Source organism: Dryobates pubescens, chromosome 3 (assembly GCF_014839835.1).
Source record: "Dryobates pubescens isolate bDryPub1 chromosome 3, bDryPub1.pri, whole genome shotgun sequence".
NCBI classification, from domain to species: Eukaryota; Metazoa; Chordata; class Aves; order Piciformes; family Picidae; genus Dryobates; species Dryobates pubescens.
The window spans coordinates 41746700-41770441 of record NC_071614.1 but is presented as its reverse complement, the minus strand read 5'-3'; the positions used below and the strand labels follow the sequence as shown (position 1 = coordinate 41770441).

The 23742-nt window shown below is 38.0% G+C and overlaps 1 protein-coding gene across 4 annotated transcripts in view; it reads left to right on the top strand.

Moving 5' to 3' along the window:
* EFEMP1 (EGF containing fibulin extracellular matrix protein 1) overlaps positions 1–23194 on the top strand; it is a 47918-nt gene extending 24724 nt beyond the window's left edge. For all 4 annotated transcript variants that reach the window (XM_054180042.1, XM_054180043.1, XM_054180044.1 and 1 more), the window contains 7 exons: positions 11299–11421; positions 15123–15242; positions 17199–17318; positions 18592–18711; positions 20083–20206; positions 20333–20528; positions 22677–23194. In XM_054180042.1, coding sequence (XP_054036017.1) covers positions 11299–11421; positions 15123–15242; positions 17199–17318; positions 18592–18711; positions 20083–20206; positions 20333–20528; positions 22677–22835 — 962 coding nt within the window. In that variant the 3' untranslated portion in view covers positions 22836–23194. The remainder of the gene's footprint in view (positions 1–11298; positions 11422–15122; positions 15243–17198; positions 17319–18591; positions 18712–20082; positions 20207–20332; positions 20529–22676) is intronic.
* The last annotated feature ends 548 nt before the right edge of the window (positions 23195–23742 follow it).

The following is a 23742-nucleotide window of genomic DNA, read 5'->3' as shown; positions in this document are numbered from 1 at the left end:
ATTTTTTTAAACTTCATTTTGAGCCCTCCTCATGTTAAGAATTGCATGCAAAATTGTATTTCCCAGTTAAGTGCAAATGGAGAGCCAGCAAATGTGAATTCTTAAGGCAAGACAGATGAACAAAAATCTAGAAGATGCAGTTCCTGACTGCTTTGTTAGATCAGTACCATATAACACTGTTTGTAGCCTAATCAAATTGATATTGCCACAGGAATCCTAACTTCCGCACATCCATTTCACTTCACTTGAACTGTGCAACCTGAACATTGTGTTTTTCTATCCCAGCTCTTCCAGTCCCCTCCCATCCCTAGAGTATATTTTGGACCAAATCAACTGATGTGTCTTTTTAAAGTACTTATTTCCACAATTTGCTTTTATTGTTCTATCATTCAAAACTTGTAGAAGGCGTGAAAGTGAATTTCTTTTAACTATTTCATTTCTTATTTCACAAGAAGGCAAAATACAGACAGGTGCCCACCAATTACACTTGGAAAGTACATACATTTTAGCTACATCTCTTCAAAACAAGGCATCTGTGGGTGCAACACACTAAAGGATCACATAACCAAGAAGGAAAAAAATCATAACTAAATAATGCCTTCAAAGGCATTTCTGAAATTGGAATGGCATCAGGAATTTGCTTATTTACGTAGGGAGTTGTGGAAATTGCAGCATGTTGGTACTGCCAACAGATAGGATGATTAGTGCTAAAAAACCCCATTATTTAGATAAACCTTCTCCTTCTGATAGCTGCTATTGAACTTGATTTGAACTTAAATGTTCTCAGCTTGGAAACTACAGTTAACAGTTCCTAAACCAGCTCATTCAGCCTGCAAAAGCTGAAGGAAAACGGGATTTTATTGCTACAATTGGTCCTTTATGTCAAATATTTTAAGTTCCTTGCCTTATATCTTAAGGTCCCTTGTTTCTTAAGTTAGCAAAGTGCAGTGATGAGCACAAAAAAAACCCCAAACTCTCGGACTACTGTATTTCAGGCTGGGATTGGATATCACTCAGTTGATGCTCAGTGCGTTGCTGTGCCTGCTGTGATCTTGTTTAGTTGATAACTAGCTGCCTGTAATGTCAGGACACAAAGATTATGGTGGTGTTACACAGACCAGCTTTTCACCTGACCACCTCTCCCACTGCATAACCTTTGCCAGCAGCTGCCACATGAAGATGCCTCCCTCACCATGATTCCTTATAACAGGAACGGTCTGATTAGGACTAACACAGTTGAAGACATGCCACCATATTAGAAAAGCAAGATATTCTGCAGGAACTGTTTTCTGTGGTGTCTCAGAGTAAAACCTGATTTTTAAAGTGGGCTCTAAATTACACTTTTTAGGTAGAAGCTTGTGTTTTCCTTTGTAGGGACCCAGTAGCTGCCAGTCAAAAGGCTTGCAAAGATTTAATGAGCGATTCTTCAACTTGCTAATTAAAAACCACAATGAGCTTTCAGGTCTTTATTTCCCTAATATTACAGGTTATAACAGTAATATTTTGTTCAGTCAAGCCTAGCTAAAGGAAAATGCTTATGAGGTTTCCAAGGAGAGAAATAAACAACATGGAAATGAAGAGGGAACTTGGAACTTTTAAGTGTACGTAATTAAGAAAAAAATACATCCTTCAGATAATTCTGGAAACTATTAAGAGATATTCATAATTCATAAGCAGTTGTTTGGTTTTCTTTCAAGCAAGGGGGCAGCTTTACATCAAACACTGACTAGCGTTTCCATTAACTTAAATAAACAAAACAGTGTGCTTCAAGTTAAGTGAACCTTTCTTCTTTTTTTTTTTTCCTTTTAAACAGCAGAGTGAATTAGAAATAAGAACAAGACATTTACTTTCAAATAGGAAATTAGTTTGCATGCTATTTCTTCATGTTAAAAATACTTTGGAACACTCACAAAAACAATGTTAAGCTGGATTTATGGAAATGTTCCATATCAGTTTTGAAGATGATATGCCAGATGTCGGGGAGAACTCTTTCATCTGCAATAACGGAACAGTTTAATCCACCCTTGTTGGTTTTGAGTATAGTCCAAGTGTATTGGCCATCATGGGTGGGTGATCCTCACTTCAGCAGGCATGAACCAAAAAGCACAAGTTGTTAGACCTCTAGCATAGTCACAAGAAAGCAACAGCTTTCTTGCAACAGTAAAAATAAGCTATTGTAATGTAAATGAAAGTTTACCATTACAACAGCTCACATTTTGAAGCGCTCTGAGACTTGCAGATATATTGCAGTGAATTATTGGATTTTATCCTGAAAGCAAGTCTGGCTCCATTTAAGGCCTCAGCAGAAAAAAAGCCAAATATACACAGTTTAAATTAATAGAAGTCAATCAAAAAAAAAAGGGAATATTTTTCTTTTTGATGACCAGGAATACTTAATAGTTAGCCTTTTGGTCTTCTGTTGGGAAAAAAGTACTCTTCCTTTTGAGAAACTTTAAACACAAAGACATGTATATTAATACCTGCATTCTTGTTTTAAGAATATATGTTAAAGCAACATTAAATAGAAAATACTATTGCTGCATGTCTTTGGGGAACAGTTTTTGTGGCCTTGTATGAGACTCATGTTGTCATATTTGCCGTACCACTTCTATTAGTAATAATTACTTTTATCACTGTATTTTTGAAGTGTTGCGTGTGTCACAGTCATTTAACTCACTATGGCTGTGATTTCATAATGAACAGTATTTTTATCAGAACACATTCCTACTAGCTGTATTCAACTGTGGGTTGCACTGGTGGAGCCTGAAAAAGCACACAGTAAGCTGTAATAGAGCATTAGGCTTTTTGACTTGCAATGCAATTTCCAGCCTGAACAGCTACTGTGCAGAAGACACAGGAGCATAGAATATGCATTTGGGCACCAGTTCAGGTTTAGCACCCTTACCTTATCACCACCAAGATGCTCTCCTGAGTGTAACAATTTCAAGTATTGTTTTATTTTAGAACCCAACCAAACGTGCTTTTTCTATCCTGTATATTGCATCTCCACATCCTAAGTAAAAAAAAAATAATCAGAATTAAAAGCCATTTACTTTTGCAGTTTAATTTTCAGACTGCATAGCATTCATTAGAGATGGAGGGTAACATCCCAGATGGAGGCATAGTGGAGGAGAAAGGAAGTACCACATCAATTCAAAGCTTCATTCATTATTTTTTTTTCCCCTTTTCAGCTGCCTGCCACACCCAAACAAATATGTGGGAGATATTCTAGTACTGAAAGCTATGGCTCACTCCTCTATTTAGTTATTCTGTGTGATAAGTCATTTCAGTCTGGACAGACCAAAAACAATACATAATTGTGACAAAGTATTGTAGCACAGACTTGATTATTGCAGCTTGATCCCTCATTAATTCTGTTGAGTTGATAGAAAGATGCTTTTCAGTACCTCCTTATTCAGGAAGTCACTGTGGTTGGATGCCTTCTCCAAATTCACAGTAGTTGCTAACACTTTTGCAGTCCAAACACAGAAATCATGCAAGGAACTACAAGTTGCACTGTGCTTGGAGATTTTTGGTACACTTTATACATTAATACTTTCTATTACTTCTATTTTGTTGTGCCATGATCTCCAGGAGTACTAAAAGACAAATCTGCAAGAACCTTGCTTTGCTGTGCCCTCAAATTCGAGAGGAAATATTTCAGCACACCAAAAGAAGTTGTGCCACTCCTCATGCAAGTTTTTTTAATTTAAACATTTTACCTCACTTATTTGCTTAAATGTAGGTCTTGGGTCTTGCATATATTTTTCCTGAGCAAACAAGTATTTGTTCAGATTACCTTTGCTCAACTGTGAAAACTTGTTACCAGGGCAATCAATCCAATATACTTAACGTGAAAGGGCCAAAGGACATTCAAAAAGGAAAGACAAAAATCAGCAATGAAGAGGGAGTGTATGTGTTGCTAGAGAGCTACACAGAATTACAAAAGTTACCTTATGTCACTACTGAGCAGTGACTGCACTGTTAAAGTGCAAGTCTATTAACAGGTTTTGCTGTGCCAGAAGTGAGAAATTTCTCTAAAAGTTTAGTCTTTTGGTACCTGCAGACCTCATGCTACATAACAGCTTTTGTGTTGGTATTTACCACAGCAAAGTGCAGCGTCCCCACACCAATGAGTTAAAAGTTGTCTGGGCATGCAGCCCAGATGAATAACATCCCAAATGTTGAAGGAAGTAGCAAGGGAAATAGAAAAGCCTTTGACAAAAATTGTTGATAGCTTGCTAAGGCCAGGGAGGGAACCAGGGAATTTGGAGGTTGCTAATGCTGTTCCTATGTGTAAGAAAGGATCAGGGAGGATCCAGGAAACAACATAGCAGTGAGCTTGGCTTCAGTTGCAAGAACAATGTAAGAAATATAAATAAGGAACAGAATACTTAATTCAGTAAAATAAAGCACACTCATACTCATGGAAGAACTACAGCGGTCTAACTTCTTCTTCTTTTACCTTCAGCTGGTTACTTCTAAAAAATACTGATATAAAATGTCTTACAGACAGAAGAAAAGTTAATGAAGAAAAGTTAACGATACCTGCATCACCATGCAGACTATTGTATGCATGTTACCAGACTCACTGGTGCCATTACATACATGGAAGGCAGTGTTTTCAGGTCAGATGAATCTACTAGAAAAATAGACCAAGGCATTTTATTTCTTACTCACACTGAGAAACAAACAACAAAAGAATTAAACTGATTAACTAAAATATTTATAATTTACATTGAAAACAAATGGAGAACTGCCTCACCGGAGTCAGTGACAAGTGCAACACTGACATCAGTGGAATCGGGTTTGAATTTGTATAAACCATTCAGAAGCTGGTCAATTGGTGCTGCTCAGTGGGGGTTGAAATAAAAATTTGAATTAGATGAAGCCATTTTAAGGGCCCTTTTTTGGATCTGATAGAATATTTTGTTTACAAGATCACTACAGTCTAGAATAAAGCAACCTACAAACATTTTGTGACTTGAACAGATGAATATATACACAGGGAAGGAGATAATGAAGATGGCGTAATAAATTGCAGTATGTTGAGAATCAGTGAAGAGCAAGAAGCTGAGAACTTCAGTCACAACAGTAAGGCATACTTGAGCTAGTTAAGAAGCAGTTGTCTAGCTCTCAGCACAACATACAGGTATGAGCTAAAGGAGAAAAAGTTCAAGTGGCTTAAATACGATGAAGGATACTTGTGGACTTCATTATTTTCTACAAAAGCTTGAAGTGCTGGTAAAATGCATCTTGTGAATTCATGTACTTCTCATAATGATACAAAAAAAAGTTACAAAGATTAAGCTGTTGCCTAAGCGAGCAGGCAGCATGAGTCAGGGGGTTTGGGAAAAATGAGTCACAGCATGAGGGGAAGAGAGCCAGGTTTGTAGCTCAGAAAGAGAGACCAGAAGAATTTTATGGATGTAGATAAGAGCCTGACAGAGTGGGCTGCAGTAGAGAAGAACAACTAACTAGCTGTAAAACAAGGAACCATATGCTAGATTTAGAGAAAGCTGTAGCTAAAAAGCAGGTCAGGCAAAATGTTTGCACACAACTGGTGGATGAAATAAGAGCAGGCTGCCAAAATCAGCAGTGGAAGGACATAATTGTGTAAATCACTTCAAGAGGGAGCGTGGGTACATTTTTGGAAAATGAGGGAGTCACGGGGTATAGCTATTAGTGAGGTTGTGGAATTAAAACTATGAAGTGCAAGTCAACTTCTATTTTGAACAAATACAGGAGCAAGTTCTGCTGCCCTCCATGATTCTCACATTATTTCTGTAGCAGCCTGCTATCGCCAGACAGTGGCCTAGGCAAATCAGAGCATTATTTTAACCTGCAAGTAGTTATCAATATGAAGGTCTGCTAAAATAAGCCTTCTCCAATAGCCCTGAAGACTGCTGCAAAAGGCAATAGCTATCTTGGAAGAAGTCACTGGGGCCTGATGGCTATACTTACCATAGTATGGTTGAGGACTTCCGTAACCATTCCTGGAAGATCAGTGCAGCTTACATGTAATTTGAGGCACCTGTGTCCTTAATTGTATCATTCCTCACCCTACATCTCTATTGACTGACTCTTCACATCAGTTTAAGGGTTTTACATAGCAGTAATTACTGCAGGTTGATAGAAGGCCATACCACCTAACCCATTTAGGGAATGGTAGAATTTGACCAAGCATAAATCTTCAGGAAAAACAGAATATTAAATTCCTATAACTAAAGACTCTGTCATGATGCTTAATGGATCTGAATTCAGACTGCTCAGAGAACCTGAATTCTGTGGTTTGTAATCCCCTAAGTTCTTGGCTTTGAAATTACCACATTCTTCGAGTGTAAGATTCTGGATTTAGCACCTATAAACAACATATGGAAATTAAAGTACTTGATCCAAACAGGTTTTATAAATTTAGTTATTTTTTATAACTATTTAGTTATAACTCCCATTATAAGTTTGATTTTGAGTGACCTACTGAAAGACTACATTATTCTCCACATTGAATTATTGCAACAATCAAGACACTGAAGATAACCCAACTCTATTTTCAAGTAAGATCAATTTGTAAAAGAACTGTTAGAGACACCCAGGCTGTTTCAAGGGAATCTTCCAACTACACAGGCTGTAACTGTCCAGTGAGTAACTGTCTGGAAATAAAAATCTGAGCAACATCTTAGATCAGAGAAACACTGAGTTTGAGGATTAATCTGTATTTCACAGGTTGCATAATCAAATAACCATTCAGGTTGTTGAAATTTTAATGCAAACTCAAAGCTCTTATTTACCTGTGTCCCTTGTTTACCTCTTAAAATGTTATCTGAGATTAAAAAAATAGAAGAAAAAAGGATTATGTTAAAGAAAAGATCATTTTCATTACTGATTACCACTGTAACTTACATTGCCTACCTGGGTGAACATTTGTGCAACATCCAGAAATGCAGTTTAAACAAAGCTGATGAGGAATGAGTTGAGGGCATTTTCAGGTACAGCTTACAAGATACTTGCTTAAGGTGGAACCTTCAGCTATTGCATCAGTTGCTGAAACACTAAACAGAAACAAATTTATCATGACGACACTAAATTTGGAAGAGAGAATGCAGAGGAAAGATGCTCAAGAATGAGCTTGTAAAAGTCCATTTTTTTCTTTCTAGATCTGCTTCTTATACTGCACTCATCACTGTGGTATCTTGAGTGCTTTCCAGTAGTGCATTAAGCAACATGACAAACATCTGTCACATGTTTGTTCTCACCCTCTCCCCAGAGAGACAAGTGTGTGCAGCAGAGTGTCTTGTTTTAATTTTTTTTAATTATAAATACCCATGCATGGAACACACATTATTAAATATTTGTGCTAAAGAGGAAAGGTCAGACAAATTTATCTCACTCTTCAGATGACAGTTGGTAAGCCCTGTGATGTTCCTGTAGGAGTTTCCATCACACCTTTGCTCCAGATATCTTCACCAGCTCAGTCTGGTTATGGTTTAGCCTGGAGAAGAGAAGGATCAGGGGTGACCTCATTGCCCTCTACAACTACCTGAAAGGTGGTTGTAGCCAGGAAGGGGTTGGTCTCTTCTCCCAGGCAACCAGCACCAGAACAAGGGGACACAGTCTCAAGCTGTGCCAGGGGAGGTTTAGACTCGAGGTGAGGAGAAAGTTCTTCACTGAGCGAGTCGTTCGTCATTGGAATGGGCTGCCCAGGGAGGTGGTGGAGTCACCGTCCCTGGAGGTGTTCAAGGGGAGATTGGACGTGGCACTTGGTGCCATGATCTAGTTGTGAGGTCTGTTGGGACAGGTTGGACTTGATGATCCTTGGGGTCTCTTCCAACCTTAGTTATACTGTGATACTGTGATACTGTGATGGATGTCTGCAGCAGGCAGAAATCAGAAGTATGGATTCCCAACACTGTTCACACAGGGAACAGTCCAGGGATTTTATCAAGGAAGATCAAGGAGAATGAGATTGTAAAATTTAAGAAAAAACACATGCTTTGTGTGACTACCATCTCATCCCTACATTAATTGCATTTGATACAGACTAAAAGCAGGGATTCGTGCAGCTTCCAGATCACCATCACAGAATCAGAGGGCACTGTGCAGGTTATGATAAACAGGCTAGGAATCTAATGGATCGGAAAAGTCTGATTTAAACTGGAAAAAATAAGTCCTTAGAATAATGATACGAATACCTGGGTGTCAATAAGGGGACATAACAGGAAAAACTATCTGAAAGCTTCAGACCAGAGTTCAGTCAGACCTTAAAGAATTGCAGATAAACAGTATGCTTATTCAAAAACCATGAACACATTAAGTGGGAGTCCCAGAACAGTATTGGCACCACCAGTGTAAGATTATGTTATTTCATATAGAGAGAGAATTGTCTGCATATATCGATACATAACTCTACCTCTGCCATCCCAGAGAAAAATGGAGCTGATCTGCCTCAGCTCAAGGAGACTTCCAACATTGGTGTTGCTTCCTTCCTATGAGCTCCACTCCTCTATTGTTCCAGTAACTCTCAAGACAGAAAAAAGACTTGTTTCTCTAACAGAGGAAGATTTAGGTAACACAAATGCTAAGAAGCTGAAGACTTGTCTTCAAGTCTCACACTAACATAACACTGCAAAACTCACTAGTGCTTCTTTCTGTACTCCACGAGGGCTGGGCTGCTTCTGGTATCACACCAATACAATTCACATTTGGCACTGCTTTGAGCACTCAAATCTTCCACTCGCTTCCTCATTCTTCTGTCAGTCACTGCAGTAGATATGTCTGCCATTGCAACAGCAGAGATGTCAGAAATGAATGTTCCAGCCATGAAACCTTTCTAGCTGCCTGTTGTTCTCCCACAATATTGCCCTTGAAACACTTAAACATGATCTTTAGGCCATCAGCCTTTCTCTAACATTACTAATTTCTTTGCACAGATGTGAGCAGAACTTCTTCAAGCATGGTAACCTAGTGCCCTTTCCCAGTGAAGGCTAAAGGCTGCTCTCCTGTGCACTTTCAGTGCAGTTCAGTAAATTCCACAAAAAGAGAGGACTAAGTTTCAAAGAACTCCCATCAATACTTCCTTCCATGTGTTTGTTTCTCTAGCTTTCCTGGGGGCTTGCATCTCCACAAAAGATAGTCAAAAGCCATCCAAAGACAGTCAAAATAGCAAAAAGTACCAGGATAATGCAGAATAACAACACTGATAAAGCTCTTCTGAAGTCCTCCAAGAGTATACCCCAATATGCATTTTCGTGGCACATGGCAAACAGACAGGACATACAGTCACAGCTAATATGCAACCCACGTCAGGATCCCAACACTGAGAAGCTTAGGAGAGCTCTAAAAGATTCCTTTAAAGTTTTAAGAGAAGGTTGCTCTTCCGCAGATCTTTTGGGCCATAACATTGAATCCTCCAAGAGTTTCTCAACAAGGCAGCAGCTAGCAGTAGAACACTACTTTTGAATAACTGTTCTTTCAAACTGAACCGTTGGGAAAAATCAAAGATGCTGAGTGCACAAGTCAATCTGGTTTGCTTCATTTTGTCTGGAGTAGCTTGTTACTCCACAGAAATTAAACTAAATGGAAATCAAGCAATGGATGCAAACGGCAGCATAAAGACTTAATGCATTTTAACTAATCCATTAAAAAAAAAGGAACTCTTGTTAAGTTTACTTGGATATAAAGCCCCTAAAGATCAAATAAACTTCATTCCAGCACCTTCTGCAACACCACCACCACAAAAAAACCCCCAATCAAACTCCATAAGTAATATAGCCATTTTATTTTCAACTTTAGTAGAAACTAGGATGACACTCAAAGCCAAGAAGTCTCTGCAAAGACTTCAATTAAGCTTCAACAAGCTTTGGCTCAGGTGTTTAATGATGTGTCAGGTTGGTATGAGGCAACCAGCTATAGTCCCTGAAAGTCTTTACACCCAAGAATGTGCTTTTCAGCTGTCAGTATGGAGCAATGCAGTCAGCAAGTCCTGCATTAACTTTAGGATGGATACTATGCAGAAATGCATAGAGAGCAAGGTAACAGAAATGGACTTTATTTTCCCTGTCAGATAAAGAGAACGTATACGTAAAACATTTGAACATTTGGGGAGAGGGCAGCCATTGAGAACTAATTCAAACTGTTGATGGTTTATTATTTATTGAATCTTGCGGTCAAAGTTGTTTTCATTTGCTGTGAGAAAGAATCCATCATTTTTTCCAAAGCACCACCCAGAATCTGCCACTGGTGATGTTCTAATGTCCCCAGTGCCTATACAAATAGCAAGGTCAGCTGAGATTTGTAAACTAGAGATCATAAGTTTTAAGGAATTTGTTTATTCAGCCTAGTGTCTCCAAATTCTGTACAATGCCAAAATTAAAAAGTCCTTTCACTGTACTGTGTCAGGTTACAATAAAAAGCTTTCCAACAGTTTGGATGGTCAGATGAGAAAGCAAATTGTAATTTCATTTCAAGCAACCTATTTGTCAGCACATGCAGTTTAATTATCATTAAGTACCTCCAGCAGTTATAATGAATAGGCACAATCAAAATGTTTGGTGTGTACTTGTATAAACCTGCATTTAGTCTGAACTAAAAGCTGCCTGAATTACACTGAAAAGTATCTGTCTTGTGTTTGCATTTTTAGCTGTATTGTTCAAACAAAAGTGTTAGTAAACAGTTTCCAGAGCCTTTCCTAAACTGATTGAATTAGGGGAATTTTCATGGCAATGACAAGAAGCAGATCTCATCCTGATGAGAAGGGCACCATGCATCAAGTTCCAAGTCCTTGTCAGAGTATAGAGCACAGGAACCATGCAAAAGTGATAAGTCTTTTTAGTATCAGCAAAAGAACATATTTCTAACTCATCTCATTCTTGACAAAGGGCTGATCTATGATGAAATTTCCCAGAGTATTTCAGCTTGCAACAACCAAACAGCTTGCAGGAGGGGAAAAAAATACAAAATAAAGTGACTAAAATATGATAGAGTTGCAAGGCATTTACAGAAAGTTGTATAGTAACAAGTACAAAATATTAACAGTATTTGATAAATAAAAGTGGTTGTTTAAAATAAACATATCTGAACATACTTCCAAATGCAGTCTATCAGAATTAAAAGCTATTATAAATATCATGACATTTGATGTTACCCTGCAAGTGGAATGAGCATTGAGATTACATCTTTGGAGTACATTTTAACTTTGCTGCCTTCTTTTATAGGTAGCTTGAAGATACATAAAGCATTTCCATAGGCTAAACATTTGAAGTAAACTTTATGACTAATATTGTATTTGCCTTTCTTACAAAGATATAGATGAATGTGCAACTGGAACCCATAACTGTAGATCTGACCAAGTCTGTGTCAATTTAAGAGGGTCCTTCAGCTGCCAGTGTCCTCCAGGGTATCAGAAACGAGGGGACCAATGTGTTGGTAAGTGTTGCTCTAGACTAAATTATTTTCTTTCATCCAGTTACAAACTTTATATTGAATATAAAGTGTCTAGGTATGTATACTGTAAAACAGCTGTAAGTTTGTGTCGTGACAATCACTTTATCACAATAATTAATCACCAAAACATGTTTAAGTATAAACAACACTTGGGTTGAATTTCAAATTCATTTTCCTAACAGTTACCATTGTGTTTATTGTTTGTATGGGGTGTTGCCTAAGTCCCAGATACAGTCATAACTCTGCTATAGTGTCAACCAAAGCATGTCTTTCCACTGTAACCCTTAACTACACATCTGTGACCTCCAGATCTGCAGGACAAAGTGGTACCTTCACACAGACCTAAATCCCTACTCTGCAAAGCCTGGTGGCACAGCCTGTCTCAGTTTTATGAGTATAAATTAAAGAGATGGAAACTCTGAATGCAAGTATATGGTATTTACAACATGTAAACCACTACGCTTTATTCTTTGGACCAAAATAAACCATCAGCACCCTTGGGACCTATACAAGTACAGCATTAAATTAAATCCAAGTGCAGCGTAAACAGTGCATCTTTCCTATTCCATCCTCTTTTGGGACTCTATGCAAAAGTGCTGTTACTCTGTTCCTGCAGCCCACCTTCAGCCTTTATTTAATACCTCTTTAATCGTAATTTCAATGGATGAATTTATAGGCACCTTTACAGGCACTCCAGCCTTAAGCCTTAGTGTTGTCAAAGATAACAAAAAACAACTATGAAGTAGGAGAATCAAATTTATACATAGAATCATAGAATCAATCATAGAATCATAGAACTTTCAGGGTTAGAAGAGACTTCAAGGATCATCTAGTTCTAACCCCCCTGCCATGGGCAGGGACACCTCACACTAGATCAGGTTGCTCAGAGCCACATCTATCCTGGCCTTAAAAACCTCCAGGGATGGGACTTCCACCACCACCCTGGACAACCTCTTCCAGCATCTCACCACCCTCAACCTGAATAAGACACAAGACTGGGTTTAGGCAACCTAGAAGAAAAGCATTTGTTGTTTTGTTTTTTTTTCTCAGTAGAACAAGAATAATAGAACTTCAGGTTTTCCTCTTTAACTTTATGTTAGAGATCCCATATTTTAAAGTGTTTAAACCTATTTTTATTTCTAATCTCTTTCAAAAAAACTTGCAAAGGCTACAGGTAGTCACTGCGTAACAAAAGCAGCAGGAAGGAACCTGGGGAAATTTCAGTACACATCCAGACTACGTGACATTTCTGGGCATGGCTCTCTTTAGAGTGCTGAGGAAAGGGCTGGAAAAACCAACCAAAACATTCTTATCTCTTTCCTAAGAGATGTGGATCAGGCCGTGAACTGTCAAATCGGTGTAAACACGTGTATATGATTTCTCTCTGTGCAAGAGTAGGATGAGTAGTTTGGAATGTAGGTAGAGGAATAGTTTTGACAGATCATTGATTTTAATTTTCAAAAAATATCTGGGGGTTATCTAGATTTTTTTTTTTTAAGAACAGGTAAAGTATATTATTGGCTATGCAACAGCACTTTCAATATCAAGACCTATGGTACTACCCGAAAGTCTCACGGGACACATAGTACAGCACACACAAGCAAAGCAGCAGAACGATGCACTCTTCTATTTCTGTGTGAATAAGTTTATGTATTTAAATTTATACATGAAATTGTCTGGAAAGTGGAATTCCCCTTCTCCTATTTAGGTCAAAACCAAGAATAACACCTGTTTTACATATTACACACTGATTTAAATTGTAAGTACATCCCTACACTTAGTACTGTCCGCATTTCAGAATGAGGCCTGTCTTCAGGGATTTTATAACAGCTCAGACAGAAAATGTTCTTGTGGCCAGATCTTGATAGAGGTTCTCCGTATGGAAGGAAATATTTCTCAAATTTGAATGACATTTTTCCAGACTCTTCTGGCTTTCATGTAGAGGGAGGAAAAGACTCAATTCTAACAATTAGTTTATTTTATTCTAAAGTCACTAATACTTGTTTTAAATTTACTTGTTCACATACTGGAAATTTAGTCTTTTCTGAAACACAGGAATACAGATAAAATGAATTATTTTCCAGCATTACTTCAAGCAGAAAATTTGGCCCAATGGATCTGCATGGAGTTGATGTGCCTAATCCCACAAGGAAAACTTCCACTGAATTAGAGTCAGATCCTGGAAGCATTCATATGCTTAAATGTAGTGCCTAAGCAGTAAAGCATGGCTCATATGTCTGTATTGTATAATCAGATCTTTAAACAGCAGTTTATAAGAGCTTAGTCCTGTAAAAGTCAAGGATGGAAGAGATCTCCCATGTTTCCTAATATATTCCATTTCTACTTCCAAATTTCTCCATGCAACAAAAGTTACAATCGCTACTGTACTGATAGCCAGGAATTTTCCAGCATAAGCCTTTTCATTCAGAACCATCCAAAACACTCCACTGCTACATTTAGCCACAAACAGTGACAGCAGATTTGACGAAGAAAGGGTTACCCTCTAACAATTTATTTTTTTTTTGCTTGATATTAGAACAAACACTTTCCCTATTAAAAAAAAAAAAAAGTCTTGGCCTCTTTTTAAACACATCTACGGTGGAAACAGCTGGAGGTAGGAAACTCAAGATCTGGCATGGATATGGGAAGTGCCTGTCTTTGTTCCAGTGAAAACTGGTCTTATTTGTCTGAGCCTTTGAAATCTTGCATTGTGTACATGTACAGAACACGGCATGGATTTCTTCGTCAAGCCCAAGCAGGCCAGAACTAAAGATGGCTGCTGCACATACCTGCACAATCACTACCATGGCATAATAAAAAACCCTCTGATTTTTAGACATAAACAGAGGCAATAGATCTGCCAGAATGCAAGGTAAACCTTTTAAAAATGTGCTGTTGAACATTTTGTGTGGTTTGCAGGTGAAAACCCTGCTTCGGTGCACACATGGAATGCTGAAACTTGGAAAGGCAGCCTGCTCCACCTCAAACCCAGAGCTAATCTGCAAGTCTGAGAGTCTGTGGAAAGTTAATACTGCCTGAGATAGCAACAGCTTCAGCCAGTCTGATTGCATGGCTTGGCACCAGAGAGCGCAGCCAGAAGGTGTATGGAAAGGGATGCAGGAGAGACACAGAGGGAAACAGGAGCAATGGGAGCCCCTCCTGGAGCAAGCCAGTTTCTGAGGGATCCCTGCAGAAGCAAAACCACCTGTTTGTTTTTCAGGCCTATTAATCTTCCATCCTACTCATTCCCCTGTACTCACACAGAAAATGTGAACTCTCCCTGATGGAACTGCAAGGATTTAGTACATGCTAAGAGTGCTGTGTGCAAACTGCTGGAAAAACAAGGGTTACAAGCCACATTTTCGGTCTGATCATGAGAAATTTGGGTTGAAAAGCAGAACAAAATATTCTGGATTTTACCTATGCATAACTAGCAAAACTAAGCAATACTGTGGAAATGAATAAAGTTGGAATGTGTCTTTATCTCAATGGCTGGAAGACAATCAGCACAAACCAAATTTTTAGAGAAGTTAAAAGTAAAATAAGCAGTACCTTCCTCACATAATCTTTTTTCCCTGCTTTTAATCAAGTCCAATTAACTTTATCATTTTTGTGGACCCAAGACAGCAACAGTGATCTGCCATGATTTCATTTGAACTAATTTCTCTTTGTTGATAACTCAGACATTGATGAATGCACTCTGCCTCCATATTGCCACCATCGATGCACGAACACTCCTGGTTCCTATTACTGCCAGTGCAATGCCGGTTTCCAGCTAGCATCCAACAACCACACTTGTGTAGGTAAGAGCTTCTTTGCACAGCACATGCAGAGACTTCTCATGCATGGGCTTGCTCACTATAGATACAAATACTGACACACAACTTAAATACAGTTAAAATGTAAGTATCTTTATCCCAACTTAAAGGGAATAAATACCAACCTGTAAGGCATACCAGTTTTTGTATTGAGAGGCTCTCCTGTGAGTGATCTGAGAAATACACAAGGGTTAGAAAGAAAATTGGAGTCTTACTGAAAACCTGCTATTTTGTTGTTGCAGCAGGTTTCTGGGGACCATCTAGTTTGGCAGCTGGAGGGTTATATTCATCATTTAATCACAGGGACAATTATTTTTAAGTTCTGGTGCATCACTTTGCATTACCATTGGCTTTCACAAAACATTCCCAGTTCGTGCAACACAAAGTCTAGAACTGGACACCAGGGAAGCAGTACTATTCCTCTGCTGTTAAGTGTAGTTGTCCTCAGACCATGATAAACATAGGAAAGCTGGCAGCTATACATGTCACATTTGAATATGTAGAAAATCACATTAAAAATTAAAACCAAGGTCACGAAGGACAAGTGACTCTTCAGACACGATCCCCACTTCAGAAGTAAGTTGTTACCCTTTCCATGGCTTAAATGCAAGATGCATTCTTTTAATTACACTCATAAATCTGTGACAGCTTCAAGTTTGATGGGTACTTCACCTAAACATCCCTTCTCTGACTCGCTGGTGTCCTGCTGGCTGCTGCAACGGGACAGACTGGGACAGACTTTCACGTTGTTAACAGTCATCTGGCAGGAGTGCTACTTGACAGCTGTACCCATCACATTTGTGTTACAACTTTTACATATTGAAAGGGGGTCAGTATCTGTCAGAAGGAATACAAACAGAATTGGGGCTTCGACTAGTTAGGTATTCCTTCTGGTAGCACGTTCATGATGTACTTCTTTGCACTGTTTCCAGGATTAATCAAAAGAAGAAAGAAAACAGTTTTCAATCAGTTTTACCATTATCATTCATTTTCAGGACCAGGAGGTTCATTCTATATCATATATATATATATAATTCATTCTATATCATATATATATATATATATATATATATATACTGAAGAGAATTACTATCCTCAATGTTTTAGGTTTTGTGAATGTGTGATCTTACTTGTCAGTTTTTAGTGGTAGCTGTAAATGACTGAGTGTTGCTTACATTTATAATCATTTGTAAAAGCCATGAACTGTGGATTTTTTTCAAGTGGAGCTCTCTAACAGTTGTATCTGATAAACACAAATATGAATGGAATACATGCAGGGGAGGAATACAAAGGAAAACATACTAAAATCTACACAGTGAATGATGGAGAAGCAGCAGTTAATCAACAGCTTGTGAAAACAAGTGTTATAGATTCCAGAGATGGTTATGGTTATATAAATTTCCCATTAAAAATTGCTTCTCATACCACAGTGTTCTCACATAGGTTCTTAGAATGGACACAGAAATACACCTTCCCCCAATATGGTCTAGGAGCACAGCAAAGCTCTACAGGTCTCAAAGGCTCATGTTATTACTGTAATGGAATTTAAAAGAATACATTTTAAGAGTAGTAAATAGCTCAAATAAATCTCAACCACTGCATACTGAGAGGTCTTATCAGTATGTGTTCCTTATATCAATTATTTATAGAGACTTGGCATTTTGTACCTGAAAACAATGCTGGAATGTGGAGTTTCATAGCCACACTAAACATTTTTGGAACAAGTCATCACATATTAGAATAACTTTCATTCCTGGAAAAATATTCTTTTTTTAACGTGGAATGTAAAGCATAAATCTGACATTATTCTGCAGTGACTACAGATCTGTACTGATATAGTCAACTGAGCTGCTAAGCAATAGACACAGACTAAGGACTAATCCACTTAACCAGCCTAATTACCAGCTACATAAAATAAAGATCTGTCATTTTTCCTTTCAGACATAAACGAATGTGATGCCAATAATCCATGTGCACAACAGTGTTACAATATACTGGGTTCTTTCATCTGTCAGTGCAATCCAGGGTTTGAGTTAAGCAGTGACAGAATCAACTGTGAAGGTAAGCCCTTTTTTTACCTTGGAAGAATAAAGGGATATAATTCATGGGGAGCCACACTGTGGGTGTGGTCTGTAGCCAGAACTCTTAAGGCATTATACTGCAAATGTGGTTTATAATACACACCTTAGTAGCTGTAGTTTTGGCACCTGTAGGTATGGGTATCTCTCATAAATAATAAGTGCAAAATAGGACATAGATTGCTCCAGCTCAGATGACAGCTGGGAAGAATAAGGCTTCTGAATACTTATTTCACAAACTCATTGAATTGTGTGTGGTCTAATGCTGATGACCATTAAATGAATCAGAAAGGAATGCAAACCAAGAACAAGTGCAATTTTGTTGTTAGTCTTCTCCAAAAATAAAACCTCTTTTTTTTTTTATTTTAAGGAAGCAACAACTGTGTTTTTTGAGGTGCTTTTAAGGCTTTGTATATAAACAGCATGTTTCCTGATGATTATAGAACCAACATTTTATTTCCTCTGCCAGAGGCTCCATAGGGGTCTTCTAATCTCCTTTTGGACACATGATGATCTCACCCCTAAAAGCCCATATCCCTCCTACGAAGCCTTGAGCCAAAGATGCCTTTTTGGCTTACCACTGCCCTCCTAAACAAGCCAACAGAGCTATTACAGATACTCCTTCTCCAAGCATCTTAAACTAATCCTACTTGCAAGTGAACAGAACAGGGAGCAGCAAGTATGCAGCCCCCAAGGACATGCCTGACATGAAATCAAGAACTGGCCTCAAACCTCAGCGGTACTAGGAGTGAGTCAGACTGTTTTCCAAGCCATTCCCTAGTTTTGATAGGTTTCATTTCATTTCTAGTTAATGATATATACTGTTAAATTTTGTTTCACAGCACTCTTCTCTAGCAAAGGACTTTCCCTCTCTTCCTCTACTGCATTAGCATAGGGTGCAAGTACAAAGACAATATTTTTACCTTACTAACTAAGCTCACATCTGTGCACTTTATCGAAGTAATCACATTTTGGATACTAAAAGTGTAAATTCTTTCAAAAGCTTTTTCCCCCAAACCATTCTGAAGACTAACTTAGCTTCTGCTTCCTCAAGTTCAAAAATTCTCATTTTGGAAGATAACTGATAAAACACAAGTAAATCTATCCCTTCTGTTTGCAGCTTGAGATGTTCAGCCTTTTTTTCAGCCAGGTTTCTCTTTTCTTGCTCTGTAGAACCAGCACTTAGCTATTATATTTATTCTATAACAAGGTAGATGTTAAAACCCAATAACTTCAACCTCTTTTTCTCCCTGTAGACATTGATGAATGCAGAACATCAAGTTACATATGCCAGTATCAGTGTGTTAATGAACCAGGAAAATTCTCATGTGTCTGCCCTGAAGGATACCAGGTAGTAGGAGGCAGAACATGTCAAGGTAAGTGCCCTTAACTTAGCAGCCTCAATGCTGCCACCACCATTTCAGGCAAGACTAAGAATGCTTTCTATCTAAATGTATATTTTGTGACAGGATTACCATTATGTGAGCAAGAAATATGTTGGATAAAGCATTTGATGATTAATTGCCTATCTGATAGTGATTCTAATTTGAGTCCTTCAGCTCATATTGTAAGTCCTCCAGATTCCTAGGACAACATTGCAGCCCTCAGGTAAAACATGTGTCTTGGATGTCTAGGTATTGAGTCTAAGTTTCAGAAATAAATACCACTGAAAAAAGAGTAGGCCATTTTTTACAGACACTAAACATGGCGTTTTATATCATGTTTCATTTTATGGACGTTCCTAAATGCAACCACAGTAGAAATGAATTATATGTTTCTTCTCATAATAGGAGAAAAAAATGCCAGACTTGAGTGGCTTAGATAATTTATGTGTAGAAGATAAATGTCTGGCTAGGTGCCAGTAAATGCAGGAATTGTAACGTTTGCATTTCTTCCTCACTGGTATTGAATGTCTCTTCATCTTATTAGACAACATTGCAGAACAACAAGTGCATTGTTTCTGTAATCCAGAACCTGATTTATCAGTCACCATTTTTAGGAATAAATGCTTGATAATTACTTGCAGAAGGCCAGCTCATATTGAAGGTGGTGGAGTGGGTAGTTTGACCACCTAAAAATCTGTTTGTGCCTTCTAAGAAATTACATTTGAGTAAACCCTTTCTGCGACTGTTAATTTCAGGTAGGCAGTAGGGTGATTCTGGCAGTGATAAGATAATAGAGCATTAATACAGTAAAATCTGAGAGTCTCCACCTCCATTCAGGGTTATTTTCCAAGGTTAAAAAGGAAGCTCTGCTTTGCATGATAAATAGATTTTCATTATTCCTTTCAAATCTATTTCAGTGAAAATTTAGACATTCATTAAGCATTTAAGTTAGACCATGAAATTCAGGCAATTAACAAGAGCCTGCAAAAGGTAGGAAATCACAATCCTTCCTCAAAATCTTTGTCCTCTGCCTACAAGGTATCTTCTGCTATTAAATCATTCTTTGCTAATTAGAAACTTTATGGTCTTTCTCCAGTTGCATTATGTATGATTAGTATGTACTTTAGTCAACTAAAACCAAAAATTAAAATCTTCAAACTTAATTAACACTCTATACAGAAATGTATTCCATTTCCGCAGAGAAATCCTTTATAGCCAGGCCCCAGAAAAGCAGGTAAAGAACACAGACACCTGTTGCATTTCAACAGACAAGCAGGCAATTGGGTTTTGTGGTTATTGTGAAGACATTGTATGCAAACTCATTTCCATCTGCTTTGACACAGTTCCTTTCCTTCCTCCTAGATATAAATGAGTGTGAGACTACTAATGAATGCAGAGAGGATGAAATTTGCTGGAATTACCACGGAGGATTTCGTTGTTACCCAAGAAATCCTTGTCAAGAGCCCTATGTCCTTACATCTGAAAAGTAAGAGCAAAATTAGTCTGTTGCAGTTTTTAAGCTCATCCCCAACAGACAACATGATCTACTACAACAGAAAGCAAGTACCATTTGTTTGCAGGTATACTAGTTTGATCCATTTTTGTTTTTCAGCCGTTGTGTCTGCCCTGTATCAAATGCCATTTGCCGTGAGCTGCCTTACTCGGTGGTGTACAAATACATGAGCATCCGTTCAGACAGAACAGTGCCCTCAGATATCTTCCAGATTCAGGCAACCACTATTTATCCTAATACTATTAATACATTCCGGATCAAGTCTGGAAATGAAAATGGAGAATTTTACCTGAGAGTAAGTATTGGTGGGAGTTGGACCTGAGCAGGGTATTAAAACCACTGGTGCCTTATAGTGCCTTGCCATTCTGATGTTATAGTGCCTGTCATTTTGACAAACGCATCAGATGTCTCTATAAGAGTATCACAGCATCCCAAAGTTTATCAGCTTTTTCGTACTTCCTTATTAAATGTGCTTGGTTTCCAAATTTTAACAAACCCTTCACTTTTATACCTGAAAACTTAAAACTCAGAATCAAATTGTTTCTTTCAAATGAGTTCAACAGTAGGAGTGATCATGTATATTTAGGAATCCTGGGACACAAGTCTCAAATTCAAATGAGGTATCTCTATGCTTTTCACTATCTTTACCAATACCTCATCTATCATGTATTTAGGAGAGGACTACAGAAAAGATTCACAGAATCACAGAATCTTAGGGGTTGGAAGTGGCCTCCAGAGACTGAGTCCAACCGCCCTGCCAAAGCAGGATCACATAGAGTAGGCTGCACAGGAATGCATCCAGGCGGGTTTTGAAAGCCTCCAGAGAAGAAGGCTCCACAACCTCTCTGGGCAGCCTGTTCTTGTACAAAGAGTTTAATTACATTTCTTGGAATTAGTTATACAATTACTCTAATTACATTTTTCTCTCTCCTTTTTTTTTTTGTTTAATTAATTACATCAATAATTTCTTGGGATGGGACACTAATTTCTAGAGTGCTAAGTTCATGCCGCTTTACAAAGGTTTTGAGTTGAGACAAACGTGAACATTCTTTTTCCATATTGCTGCAGCTATTTCAGAAAACCACAAAACTCCAAATTACTTATAGCAAGATTTCCTATTGGTATAATGTGTTCAAGTAGACACGAATGAAAGTGTCTGTAACATCTGCTTTTTAAGATTTTTTTTGGCAGAAATCTGATTTTCTTGGATGCTTTTAATATTTACAAATTCCTGGGAAATCCTTTCTGTATGTGGCTTTACACTCCATAAAACAGAATCAGCACATAAAATATGATCAGAAATATATTAATTGGAAGGGTTTGATTTTTATTCTTCTTCAGATCTGAAATTAGGGGGGAGTTCATAGTACATCAAAAAAGTATACCAAGATATGGTATTGCCTATTTACACACTGTTTCCCCAAGATGGAATCAAGGAACTGCTCATCTCTAGCTAACTTGTTCTGGCATAACCTCCAGTGCTTTTTCCTGGATTTATTACACATACACCCCTCATATCTACACTAGAAACACAAAGTTTTAGTTGTTTGAAAGAAGAACAAGATCAGTCCAGCACTAATTTGGCTTATACCCCAATCTAGCCTTTGGAATTATTTTCTTTAGATGAATAACTCCAGTCTTCTGTTGCCACCCAACAAGGAATCTCAGGCCTTAAATAAGGAAGCATATGTTTATTCCTGCCAAGAGACTGCAGTAAACAAAGGCTTACTTAGAAGTTACTTGTATTGTTTTTGTGAAAGTCCAAGCTGGGTCTTAGATACAGTGAACTGATTTGATTCATCTGTATACCTACTCATTTGACATGGTGAGAAAACATTGTAGGGAGAAAGACAGTTTACATTTTTATGACAAAGCTTTTGAACACACTAGCAGCATGCCACAGATAAGGCCTGTCAGTGTTCTGCAGCAGCATGATCCTAGACTGGGAAAGTGCTTTGGAGCAGTTCAAGATGAGGATGGCAACAGGTACACCAGCTGCAAAAATTCCCAGTGTTTACCAGGGGAACACAACTTCTGGAGTATGAGCCATGAAAGAGTTTCCCTCCACACAAGCTACAGCACTGTTAAAGATATGAGACTTACTCTCCATGTATTTTCAAAGCTGATGGATGGGGATAAAAACAAAGACCATTCTGGGAGAGATTACCACTTTGCAGGTCCTTTAGGAGAGTCAGCCTAACCAGGAACAGATTTTGCAGTGCAGTTTATTTCTCCCAGCCGTAGTCAGGTAAAGCTTTCCCTGCAGCAAAGCCAGGTGTGAGATTAGTCATGGCCACTTAAAAATGTTAAAAGAATACTTGCATTGTGTATCTGTGCTAAGACAGAGCCTTTTTATAGCGTAGTAACATACAAGCGCTCACTTGATGCAACTAGGGAATCACTTTAGATTTGACTGAATTAAACTTCTCTGTTGTTGTTTCAGCAAACAAGTGCCGTCAGTGCAATGCTTGTACTCGTGAAGTCACTATCAGGACCAAGAGAACACATTGTGGATCTGGAGATGCTTACAGTGAACAGTTTGAATTATCGTACAAGCTCAGTGTTAAGATTAACAATAATAGTTGGACCCTATGCATTTTAGTGGTTTTCAATAACCTTTCACTGGCACTTAAAGTAGCCAAAGAATATTATCTTAAAGAAAGCACTTACTATTTTATTTATAGATTTTGCTCTCCTATTTTTTTTAAGATTTGTTTAGTAAATTGGTATCTTTAATCCACACATTAACACCTGTAATTCCAAATTAGTAGATGTGTTCCATAGTATACAGATGGGCATTGTCACTTTCTGTATAAAGACTTAAAATCTTTTTTTAATTACCTTTCTTGGACTAGATACATACTACGCTTTTGTGTGAGAACTGTATGTTCATACTATCCTGTAAAACTTCACGTACCCCTCCTAGCCAAATAGGTCATGCAATTAAATGGTGATCTTCTTTGTTGTTTTTATTTTAAATTCTGATGCAGCTACACTGACAATCTGAAAAAGAAAAAAATTATATAGTATGAATGATATACAAAGTAACATTATCTGCTAAGCTAAAATATATTTCTTCTTTCTAACTACATTGTAACAAAAGATATCAGTCAATAAAAATCTATTTCTGTAGACATTTATGTGCTATCAGTTGTTTTTTTCAAATCTGGGGGGGGGGGGGGGGGTAAGCTTACATTGTCAGAGGGGTTTTATATGCAGTTAGTGTTAACCATAGCAGTGAATAACATTCTGCCCTCTCCAAGAAAAATACACCATAGGAGAAAAATTTCTATGACATTGAAAGAAACTCCAAATGGAAAAGCACCACCAAGGGCACATGTGTCCATGGTTTTCCTGAGAGCACTGTTGGTAGTTACAAGTTAGTGGGACAGAAGTTAACATGCTGTTTTTCCAGATACATTATGTTGCATACATGCATATGAGTGCATTTGCTCAGTAAGTTGTATAATTTTCAGGCACTCCTGTTCTTACAATTCAGATTTATCATG